The 12,866-nt window shown below is 34.8% G+C and overlaps 1 protein-coding gene across 3 annotated transcripts in view; it reads right to left on the bottom strand.

Annotated features, from left to right (window-relative positions):
• STIM2 (stromal interaction molecule 2) overlaps positions 1–12,866 on the bottom strand; it is a 127,943-nt gene that overhangs the window by 45,348 nt on the left and 69,729 nt on the right. For all 3 annotated transcript variants that reach the window (XM_051966145.1, XM_051966143.1, XM_051966144.1), the window contains exon 3: positions 5,984–6,098. In XM_051966145.1, the coding sequence (XP_051822105.1) occupies positions 5,984–6,098 (115 nt within the window). The remainder of the gene's footprint in view (positions 1–5,983; positions 6,099–12,866) is intronic.

The raw sequence follows: 12,866 nt of genomic DNA, 5'->3' as shown, positions 1-12,866 counted from the left end.
ACCTGTAGAGGGCCAATATTGAATAAGTCTATAAACAGCAAGGATCTGGTCCAGGTCTTACTTGAGACCTACTCTCTATTGGAATGAACTATTCAAACTATGGGCTCACCATCTCACTAACAATTGTAAAGATGCACTTGGTAAATTCAGGATAATCTTAATGGAGAATGCATATGGCAGAACCACGCATTTTAACTATAAATTGAATCAAAGATATATTTGGTAAACTTGGGACAGAAAAGGGCATTTTACTATACAATGAAATCAAAGACATACTTGAGGTAAACACCTTGTTATGATAATTTCTGCTCTGTAGTGGTAAATATCACTACAATTATGTTTACAATTCTGTGGACGTTACTGAACATCACAATTGTACTATTTGAAATTCTGTGGTGATAGGTATTGATAGTTAAGGGAGAGACAGAAATGTCAAAGTGTATATTGTGCATTCAGAGTCAATGCACAATACTCTGAAAAGCAAATGATGCTAGTGACACCAGACTAAAAAGCAGAAAACTCTGGCCCTCAGACTATAATAAAAGGAAGACTGCACAGAATATCTTCCTCCTGGTCCTCGGTTATTTCTTCACACTCCCAGAGAAGGGAGAGACTCCTTTGGCTGGACCACAGAGTGCAAAAAGGGGACAGTGAATAATAATGTTAGATAATTAGGTAGAATAGAATGTGAAGGACTGTAAAAACAAAAGAAAAGAATTTATATTTGATGCAAAGGGTAACAGGACACTCCTGGAGGTGAAGAAGCAATGAAGTGACATCTATTTGATTTAAGAAAATTGCTGGGATGCTGCTTGGAGCAATACAATGGAAAAGAACAGGAGACAGGGAGGCAAATCAGGAGCCTACTGCAAGAGAGCAGACAAGAAGCAATGAGGACCTGAGAAAAGGGCAAGGCTAAATGAGGGAAGGAATCCTGAGTGAGATGTGGTGGAGGCAGAGACTACAAGATTGAGCAATTGACTAAACAGGGGAGCAGCCTGACAGCCCAAGGCTAAGAACACCATTGGGGGAAGGGGGAGACACCCAGATGATCGCCCCAAGGCCCCAAGACAGAAGGACCCACAAGTTTCAAAGATCTGACTCAGTCTCTCCTCCAAAATCTGCTGTAACTTCATGTCTCAAGAGAGAATTCACTATAATTCTGTTATAGGGGAAATTACTTTTTTAGAATTACTGATAAAGTAGAAGAAAACATAGATGCATACATGATGTTACAGAACTGTGTACCCCTGACCTTTTGGGGGGACGTGGACCTGGGTTGGAAAAACCCTAAATCTCAACTTCTCCTGACCTTTGGGAGTATTTCCCCTGCTAATCAAGTAGGAGGGTAGGGATCCTCCCAAAGGTTGGGAGGGGTTGAGATTTAGGGTTTTTCCAACCCAGGTCCACGCCCCACTCAAAGATCAGGGGTACACAGTTCTATTATATCATATATATAAAGTTTTCTCTGTGATGAGAATATGAGCAGCCATGTCTTTGCATCCCCCACAATGCATGGCAGACAGCATATCACGCACAAAATCTTCATCCAACATATATCTGTTTGTTGTTCCACTGACTCTACATTCATATAGTTGGAATTATTAGTTTTTTTCTTAACAGTTCTCGGCATTTCCTTGCCTAATAACACACTCAATACAACTGATCAGGGTTGAAATGTGAATAGAAACACTGTATATTAGATACCTTTGAATAGTGATCAATTCCACAGTCCCTTTTCATTTCCTAGACAAATAAACTAACCAGCCATTATTCACCTAACTTTACTGTAATATCTATTAAAAGAGCTAGAAGAAACATACTTTTATATAAAATTCTACTTTCATTAGAACTACATCTTATCACAAATAAAAATCTATTTTAGAGAACAGCAATTGCCATGATCTTTCTGAAGGTTAAAAATTTAACAATCCTTATTATCAGCAACTTATTCTTTATATTTAAGAGGGAGCACAATACAATATTAATACTGAGAACACTTGGGTTCTAATCTTGATCACACCATTTAAACAACTTTAACAAGAAACAAAAGCCCACAGCCTTATCTAAAAACAAGGATAACTTTATCTCCCATAAATTTCTCACAAATTTGTTATAAAGCAACAGGTAAGGTAAAAGATAGTGAATGTGAAAGCTTACTATCAATCATAAAGCGTTATCCAAATGTAAAGCATCATCATTGGATTTGACCTAAACTTTCTCTAATAAAATGGGAACTCATTTGCACTTCTATTTATTATCTTCAAAGGAGACAGAGAAGACAATCTCAAGATAAGACACTTTTATTTGCTTAAAAACTAATATCAAATTGAGTTATATCTCTTTCTTCTCTCCATATGAATAACTCAGATCTTTATAATTCCCCTCAAAAAAGTAATAATTTAATAGCATTTTCCTAAACTTATTTTAAGATTTTAGATTATGTCCTTTTTAAATTCTGAAGCCTAGAATTGTACACAATGTTCTTTAAAAAGAAAAAATTAACTACTCTACTGTAGAAAAGATTACTTCACATTCTTAGGAATACTATATAGCATATTGATCTATTACTCAGTATTCTTGCTTACAAAGTACAGTGCTAATGAATAAATGTTTTTCACTATGAACCTAAAATTATCTCATATAATATTGTATATAATTCTTTCCATTGACATATTTTAATTCACTTCTCACACTTATCAAAATCACTGTGAATTCTAATGACATTCCAAAATGACTCATATTGAACAACACTGCTTTCACTAAACTGCTGCCATTTGCAAACCAAAGAAATAAATGGAATTATCATTCAATAGAATAACAAAAATGATAACCTATGAACCCCAATACAAACATACCTGTATAACTTTATTTCTCCCCAACTGAGAATTATTTCGCAACAAACAATCTCTAGAATCAAGAGATTCTTACTGTTTATTGTGTCATGAGCCCCTCAAGCAGTCTGGTTTGGATGGTTTGGAGCTTACAGACTCCATCCTGGAATAACATTTAAAATGTGTAAAATAAAATATATAAAATTAAAGAAAATAAAAATGTAGGTTTCCCCATGTCAGTTAAAAGAATCCCCTGAAATATGAACTATGGACTATTTGATGGTCTGTAGATCCTGGGTTAGGAACCTTTGCTCAAGATTCAGACTTCCAAAAAGATAGTTTCATATTTTTCCATTTTTTATTGAATCTCTGATGTAGTATATAGCCATATGGTACAATGACTAGAGTATTGGGTCTGGGAATATAAAGATCTGAGTCCAAATTATGTCTCAGAGACTCAGTAGCTATATGACCCTGTTCATCGCTCATTTGTCTGTTTCCTCATCTATAAAAAAGAGATGATAATAGCACTCACCTCCCAGGATTATTGTGAGAATCAAATGAGATATATGTAAAGCATTTTTGCAAACTTTAAAGATCTAGATTAAGTCAGCCATTAAAATCAGTATCATCATCATGCAGAAAACAAGGTCCACCAAAAACAGTTATCACTGAGTTGATTGAAGAACCTTAGCAAATGATGGTCCACATAACTGAATTTTTTAGGCAACTGAACTTAACACTTTAAGCACCAAAACTTTTATTTAAACAACTTTTTGATAAAAATTGCTCTAAGATGATATTATGCACATCCCAATCTCTTATAGCAGAACACACTGACTCTGTTTTGATAGATCCAGTCCATAACATAAATATCTATTATTCTACCAAGACAGTGCTTGGTACTGGGATCCTTGGACTGAGTAGTGTGCCACATTGCTTTCTTTATAACTCTTGAATCACTTTTCAGAGGACCTGGTCCTTTCATATGCCTACAGCATGATACGGATGGATAAACTCAAATGTATATAGACATACAGACATGGAAAGATACCTAATGTTGAATGGATTAAAGCCCAAGTATTAGTGTCTTTGCACCTATACACCAAGTCATATAGCCATATAATGTCTATATTACATGTATAATACTAGAGCTTCCTTTAACTTTCAGTGACCCTCAAAAAAGCCCCCACTACTTTTAATTTGCTACTTGATTTTCTACATACTAATGTGGATGGTGAACTGAGAAAATGCTCCCATAAAATAAAATGCACAGACTTTGTGACTATCATTATACTAATACTCTAGCATTGAGCACACTGAGTGCCTTTCCACTTATTCTAGAGTCATGGAAAATACAAATTCAAAACTGTTAGATATCAGACTTCTAAATAATTAATTATTTTGAAACATTTAACATTCTTTCTTGATTTGTTAATTCTACTACTTTATCAAGAGATAGAAATTAGCTTGATATGAGTACTTAGCAAAGCCATGCTTATTACCTAGTGCTGCACTATTCTCAAGAATATTAATATCATATTAATTTTCACTAGTAATTGCCTGTGTACAGGTAATAAGCTTAATGATTTACAATTTAAAGGATACTCCCTATTCAAACAGAAGCATTTAAAGAATTTCTTTAACACAAGCTGAACTTATTATAATTACCAATAAGAAACAATATAATTAATTACTATTTAATCAAAATAATATCAAAATCACTAAATATTCTGCAATGACATCCTAATCCTTTTGAAAGTATGTAAATCATTGACAACAGATTTTAAAAGAATAGGAATTTTTTTTAAAAATCATCTTTTATCAGGTCTTCCCTTTCGTTTTAATTTTCTATATCATTAATCTACTACTGCTCCTACTTTTTTTGTTCCTTTTTTTAAGCATAAAGGTTGGAAAAACTTCTATAAATATTCATTTTACCTTCATTTGAATCAATTAAGCATTCATCTCTTCCTTTAATAAACAATATTTTTATTTCCATTCCTTTTGTTTTATTATATATAATCATAAATTTCTAGGTGCTTATGTTTGAAAAAGAGGTAAAAGATCACCTGGAAAATCACAAACATAAATTATTAGAAAAATGTTCTCTATATTTTAATTTCTATCATGTATTTTGCATGATTTCTTTAGCATTCTTGTTTGTATTCCTAAATATTTTACTCTTTCCTTCCAGTTTTTTCATTTTTCTTTACTATATTATCTTGCAACTGCTTTCCAACTTTAAAACTAATGACTTTAGGAGGAGGTGGAAGTATTATGGAATGGAAAAGCATATATTAATCATGTATTATAGCCCAAGATATGTATTAAGTGCCGGAGATGCTAAGAGAAACATTAAATAACTGCTATTTTCATAGAGCTGATTCTCTAACTGGGGAAGAATAACCATAAATGAGGAAAGAGTTCATGCCGAGATGGAATGATCAAATGGTCCTTAGATTCTAGTAGAAAAGGAATTGGTCAGATGGCAAAGCCCCGAGGACTTTGGGAAGCAATGGCAGGACAAATGGTCCCAGGGCAAGAGAACAGTAGCTCCAAGAGTCAGAGCAAAATGAGGATCTGGGAAACATACAGAATAATTGCGGATGGAGGACTTAAATCAGCATCCATCTCAGAACTGATATCACTCAGTACATTTGTGAAGTAAATGCCAGTTTTAAGAAATATAAGACACTTAATAGCAATAAAGGTTGATTATCCAAATAAATTTATGATTCACTGCTTCTCCCTTCTCTGTGTGATTCCAACTTCTACTTTGCCAACATTTGGGAAGAAAGGAAAAGGAGACAGAATTTAAATCAATTTGGTTAAAATATATATATATATCTCAAAACTGTTGACAATTATTAGATTCTAGCTTTCCTTCCGTATTTTATTTGCCTCTCAAAACCAAAAGTTACTCAAAAAAGTTTTATTTGAACAGAAATGTATCTTAGTGACTGATAAACTAAATATGTCCATAAGTAAATTAAAGCTTAAAATGCTAAAAACTTATCACCAGACACTGATATTTATTATTAATGAAAAAAATTCTTTTACTAAATGTTTTGGGAAAAACACAAGTTAACAAAAAATAAATAGGGAAAAAATGATGTTTCGATCTTGGCATTTTGAGTTTTTCTTACCCTCTGATGTTTTCCATCTTTTCCATAAGTCTTCAACAGTAATATGTTTATCTTCTCTATGCAGATGGCTATGTTTATTAGTAGCATCCTTATATTTCATATCTTCTCTGATAAACTACAGAAGAAAAAAAAAACTAGGTTAAATGCTAGTAATCCTAGAAAGAAAATTAAATATTATTCTTAATGAACCAATGAATAGAACAAATACTCAACTGTACTGCTAAAGGAAAAAAAAAGTCTTAAATTTTATTATTTATGGATAGGATTAGATAATTTCTGAAGTTGCCTCTAAAATTGAGAACATCTAGACACCAGAAAATACTAACTTTGGTCGGAACATAAGGATGATGAGAGGCAGAAGCAGAAAATGATTGAATCAATCCCTAGTCAATTCAAGAAACAGAATATCTAGTTGTTTAAATGGCATCTTAGTACTAGCATTATGCAGTGAAATTAAAAAACATTTACTTCTTCAATTATGAAACTTCTTTTGGAAAATAGAAAAAATTAAGGTTCTTTTTAATCTGTTTATATTAAAATTTAAAGGAAGCTTTTCAGACTTCTTTTAAAATAAATTCCCAATTCTTATTTTTAAAAACCTGATGAAATATTTTTAATGCTTTAGATTTATAATGAACAATTTTTGAGAAAAGATTATTTAAATAATTCCTAGCTACAGTATACTCCCAAATGTACTTCTATATACATACCTATACTATACAGGTTCACACATTTAATGTTGGAAAGGAACTAAGAGACAATCTAGTCCACCTCACCTTCACTCTTTCTTTTTCCTGCTTAACAGGAAATGGCAGTTCCAGGAGGTAAGGTGATTTGCCCAGTTATACAGATTCCAAGCAGCAAAGCTCTAATTTGAACCATGCATTCACTCTACTGTGTCATAATATCTTCTTAAAGTTATTTCTTAAAAAGAAGATAGTGTCCAAAGATAATTTCAAACATTTGTATTTTGCCCTTTCTAAAACCAGATAAATGGCAGCAGCATCAGCAACAAGCAGAGGTGGTGTCAAAGTTAAAGTCAAAAGTGATCAATAGTGGAGTATTGCCATCTGATTAGAAAAACATGATTTCCCACCTGAAAGTAGTTGCTCCTTAAGCTTTATCCATAATCTCAAATAAAAATATTGTATAAACTACAAAAAAATTCATTTTACTTATTTTGTTCAGAAAGTCAGTACATAAGTGTAGTAGAAAGAGCTGGTTTGAAGGTTGGGAATACTGATGTGTACTGACTATGTGATGCTGGACCAGTGCATTAATCTCTCAGTACATAAAGATCCTCTAAGACAATAAGTTGCAGAGATGGTGGTGGCCTGCATTGGTAAGGGCAGTTTCCTTGTCCATAAGAGTTCTGCAAGCCACTGAAATCATACTTCCAATAAGGACTCTATTCTTAATCCTTTGTTGTAGCATAGTATAGTAACACTAAGAAGAAAAGATTCTGATTCCCCTGATTTAGAAAGTTGGGAACAATCAATCACAAGGAGTTTTTTTACCCAAAGAAGAGGTATAAAAATTTTCAAAACTTTGTGTTAAGGGAAAATTATAAAGAAGCATACATAACTATAAAAAGACTGAAAAGTTTCAATGACAAATGAATCAAGAAACCAATCAACAAATATTGATAAAGTGCCTACTGTGTGCTGGGCACTGAGATGCTGACACAAGTACAAAGAAAGAAGTAAGTTTTACTTGCAAGGGGTTTACAATCTAAGAAGGGAGACAACAAAATATATTTAAGTATGTACAATGTAAACACAGTGTCTAAATATTTTAGTTAAATATAAGACAGTTTGAAAAAGAGAGCAATTGCCATAGAAAAGATTAGAAGGGAAGATCAGAAAAAGCCTCATGTAGAAAATGACACATGAAATATGTGTTAAAGAGATGGGCCTCATGAGGTAGAAGTGAGAAAGGAATGAAAATGGCATGGCATGTGTGAAGCATAAAGTTTGGAACATGGAATATGAGAAGAAAGTGTCTAATGAGGCTCAAAAGAAGGGCTAACTTGATTAGATATCACGACCCACCAAATCAATCCAACAAACTATATCCATGATGCACTTTTCTCATGCAAGTCACAAGGCTGTTTGTTACACATCAAGATTGCAAAGACAATCTGAAAAAGTAACTTCACTAAAGAGATATAATATGTAAACAGGCTTGCTTGACAAGGAAAAAGAAAGCACAAAGAACTAAGGGACCCAGAGAGGTTTCCTACTGGAGAGAATGTAAATCTTAATTCTATGAGAGGTGGCTCTCAAATCTGTAAGGATGACAGGAAGGATAATGACAAATGCTGGAGGGGATGTGGGAAAACTGGGACACTGATGCATTGTTGGTGGAACTGTGAACTGATTCAACCACTCTAGAGAGCAATATGGAACTATGCCCAAAGAGCTATCAAACTGTGTTACCCTTTGATCCAGCAGTGTCTCTACTGGGTGTGTATCTCAAGGAGATCATAAAAGAGGTAGCAGGTAGGAAAGAAGGGAGAAAAATATGGAGCACAGGCTTTTGGAAGGATGAATGTTGAAAACTATCTCTGTATATTATAATGTCCAGACTAATTCTCTGGAGGGCCTCAGGATCACTCAAAGTCCTTGGTCTTTAGGAGAAGTGAAGGAGGCAGGCAAGTTGCCAGATGGCTTGTCAAAGGTGGATCCTGGACTCTGGAGCCTGAAGTCCTCTTTCCTCAGCGTGCTGTGGCAGAGAGGCTCTGACTCTCTCCCTTAGCCCTCCAATTCTTGCCTCGGATTACCTGAACACAACACATTCAGCAAGGATCAATCCTGAGAAGAGCCATCACATCACCATATGTTTACAGAACCGTTATCATACACTGAGTAATTAACCTTAAGTGCTCTGCTGTCTTAGATTCAAATATACCTTTTCAGAGTTCGAGCCCTCTACAATATGTAGTTTGTAAAATAAAAAGCTATTATTATAAAAATAAAAGAGAGAAGTGGGGAGATTGCTCTGGATTTGGGAAGAGTTGGGACAGTTTGTGAAAAGGCAGAGAAGCTGGTCATAAAATGTCAAGTTTGAGAACAGCAAGAAAGCTAGTCTGTTTAGAGCACAGAGGGGCTAAAAGAGAGAAATGTGAAATAAGCTTGGAAAGGCAGAATGAAGCCAGGTCGTGAAGAGTTTCAATATCAGGCTGAAGATTATGTTATGTCTTTCATCCTAGAGGCAATAGTGAGCCACTCAAGATCCTTGAGCATAGAAGTAAGAGAGTTAGTCTTCTGGCATATGTGTGGAAGACAGATTGGAGAGGAAGAAAAACTAGGTACAAGGAAATCAACAATTCAGACAAGAGGGAATAAGGTTCTGAGTTATGGTGGTAAGTGCAAGAATAGAGAGAAACAAAACAGATTCATGTTTTGCTATCAAAGTACAACCAAAAAAAACTGGTACCTAACTGACTAGGTATGGAACAGTGATCCAAGATGACCAAGGTTATGAATCTGGATGACTAGCAGATTGGCAATAGCCCTACACAGAAGCAAAGAGATTTCTAGGAAGGGTGGATTTAAGAAGAATATCAAATTTCATTTTCAGCATGGAAAAATAAAATTGAATCTAAAGTACCTAGAGGATCTTCATTTGGAAAAGTTCAATAAGCAAGATGATATGAAGGTGGTCACTCGGGAGTAAAAAATAGAACAAGGTATACCGATTGGATAGTCATCTATATAAAAAGATCATATCTAAACCCAGAGAAGCTAATGAGTTTCTCAATGAAAGAGAAGGCCAAGACAGAAATATAGTGGGAAACTCTTCTTAGAAGGCAGGATATGGATAAAGACTGAAAAGCAATAAGAGAGACAAGAGGAAAACTAGGTAAGCACAATGTCATGACAATCCAAAGAAGAAGGATGATTCAGGAAGAGAAGGAATTGGCCATTCTTGTCAATGGTAAAGAAAATATAAGTAGAGTAAGAAACAAGAAAAACTCTTGCAATTTTGCAATTAAGATACTATTGGTAACCTTGAAGAAGCCAATTTTAATTGAGTGTTCCAAGAAAAAATTATGTGAAAAGGGATTTAGATTTGAATGGTAGAGAGGAAAATGTTCAGAGTATAAATAGCATTTGGACCCAAAACAGTGAATTTAGAGTTCTGGGTTGATATTTCAAACCCAAATGTAAAACTGTACATTTATTCTTTAAAATTTCTCTTTAGACTCATTTCATCATTATAGTCTGCCACAAGTGAACAACCAGACCACAAACAGCTGGACACACTTCCAAGACCCTATTCGCAAGTGAAAGGAGATAGGCTCTATTAAGAAATAAGACACAAGAGTATTTGAATAACTGCAAGCTCTATGCACATAACCTAAAATCTAAATCTAAAACTTTATCATTACATGAAAAATGACAGGACTGGAGGAAAAAGATCACCACGGCAAGACAAAAAGGAATTTTAAAAACATACCAGAATTGTTGTAAGAATTCAATGAGATATTTATAAAACCCTTAGTATTATTCCTGACACACTGTGGATACTAAGTATTTGCTTGTTACTCTGTTAATAAATGTCTATTGACTAACACATGGTACAAAATAGGAAGTTCTGTCCCATTTTATATATTCTAGTTAATTAATTCTCCAACTGTGATCTGATGGCAGAACACGGGAGGACTAGCACCATACATTACATACATTAGGTAGTAAAATACATTGGCTCAATTAAAATGAAGGAAGTGAAAGCCTGTGCTATTTAAACAAACCAAACTTAGAAGGCCAAAGGACATAAATTTGCACCCTGACTCTACAATTGGACCCCTGGGTGACCAAAGAAATTAGTTAATCTCTGTGGGCCTTATAAAAGGAGAAAGTTGAATTTTCATGTTTAATACCTTTTCTAGTTCAAAATCTGTGGCATTATTATCTTAGCTGATCACACTGAACATGCGAAAGAAACAATCTGATATTTAGAACTATACTGTTTTTGAAATTATGCAAACAAATCAGCAAGTTAATTACAGCTTAATTTCTAAACATTTTGAAGGAAATTAGGTGATTCTGGATATCTATGGAGCCCTTGACAAAAAAAAATCTCATTCCTATATTACACAAATATAGAATTTTAGAAACAGAGCAAGTCACTTAAGAGGGGAAAAAAAAATCTCAAAATCCTACCAGCAACTATCAGTAATAGAGAATATGCTCCCTTGCTGCACAGAACTTTCTTCCTTTAGACAGCTCTGATTGTTGGGGAGGCTTTTCTTTTCTTTCAGTCAACTCCACCTTTCTAAAGAGCCAAGAGAGAGACAGAGAGAGAGAAGGGAGCCGTGCAGCCCCCTTGGCACAGAACCTTCAAGTACCACCACTAATATAACACTGATTTACATGACTCTGAGCATGTTGTCTGACCAGGCAGCAAGCTGATACCCTGGATAAGGGTAAGTATTAGGCCAAAGTCAGAAAGGCCTGCATTCAAATCCAGCTTCAAATACTACTGTGTGACCTTGTTTACTTCAATTTGTTTGTAAAGTGAGTTATAAGGAAATGGTCAATCAGTCTAGTATCTTTGCCAAGAAAAGCCAAATGGGATCACAAAGTGTAATGTCCGGACTAGCTTCTGGAGGATCTCTGGACAGGCCTTGGTCTTAGGTGGAGAAGTGATAAAGGCAGGAGAGCCAACACAAGGATCGTCAAGGATACAGTCTGGAGTCTGCTTATTTCCAGTCCTCTCGGCCCTTAAATATCTTAGTACGATTGCATCACTACAGTACACTGAGCATGTGCCAACTGTAGAACCATTACATCACTAGATCACACTAAGTATATGCCAACTAGAGTGATTACATCATTACATCCCACTAAGTATATGTGAACTAGAGAACCATTATCTCATCAATCACACTGAGTAAACGCCCTGCTGTAAGTATCCCTGCTTCAAGTATACCTTTCCCAGAGTTCTCCACTATCTGCGTCCTCTCTGAGTCCTATACAACTGAAAAACAACTATTCATTTACCCACTCAGTGCACCAAGAACTCTCTACCAGCTGAACAATTCCATATGTTTTTTGAGATTTCTTTCTATTCTTCAATGATCTGAGACCTTTTATTTAAGTTCCAAGTTCTCGCTCAATCCTGGTCTCTTCCTCCTCCCCCACTCCCCCCATTAAGCAGGCATATCATTGAAACATGATACCTTTTATACATCTGAAATCATGTAAAACATATTTATGCATGCGTCACGTTCAGGGTGAGGGAATGAATAGAGAAAAATACTTTGATCTATACTCTGAGTACAACAGTTTGCTATCTGGAAGAGAATAGCATTTTATATCATGAGTCTTTTGGATTCATGTAGGATCACTGGATTGATCAGAATATCAAAGTCTTTCATAGCTGATTACATTTAACACATTGCTGTTACTGTCTAGACTACTTTCTGGGTTCTACTCACTTCATCTGCTCATATAAGCCTCTCTTAATTTTTCTGAACCCATCCTGCTCATCATTTCTTATAGCACAACAGTATTCCATCACAATCATATACAACTTGTTCCACAATTCCCCAATTATGGGCATCTCTTCAATTTCAATTCTTTGTCACCACAAAAAGAGGTGCTATCTAGAAATATTTTTGTACAAATAGGTCTTTTTCTTTGTGCTCAGTTCATTTTTTCTAACACCATGCCCTTCATTGTTTCTTATAACACAGTGGTATTCTATCATATTCATATACTATAACTTGGTTAGCTATTTCCCCACTGATAGGCATCCCATCCATTTCCAATACTTTGCCATCACAAAGAGCTTCTTTAAATATTTTTATACACATGAGTCCTTTTCCTTTTTTTTTTTTTTTTGATCTCCTTGGGGCATGAACCTAACAGCTATA

The sequence above is a fragment of the Antechinus flavipes genome, chromosome 6 (genome assembly GCF_016432865.1).
Source record: "Antechinus flavipes isolate AdamAnt ecotype Samford, QLD, Australia chromosome 6, AdamAnt_v2, whole genome shotgun sequence".
Lineage (NCBI taxonomy): Eukaryota > Metazoa > Chordata > Mammalia > Dasyuromorphia > Dasyuridae > Antechinus > Antechinus flavipes.
The sequence above is the reverse complement of the archived record's forward strand: the minus strand, read 5'-3'. Positions and strand labels throughout refer to the sequence as shown.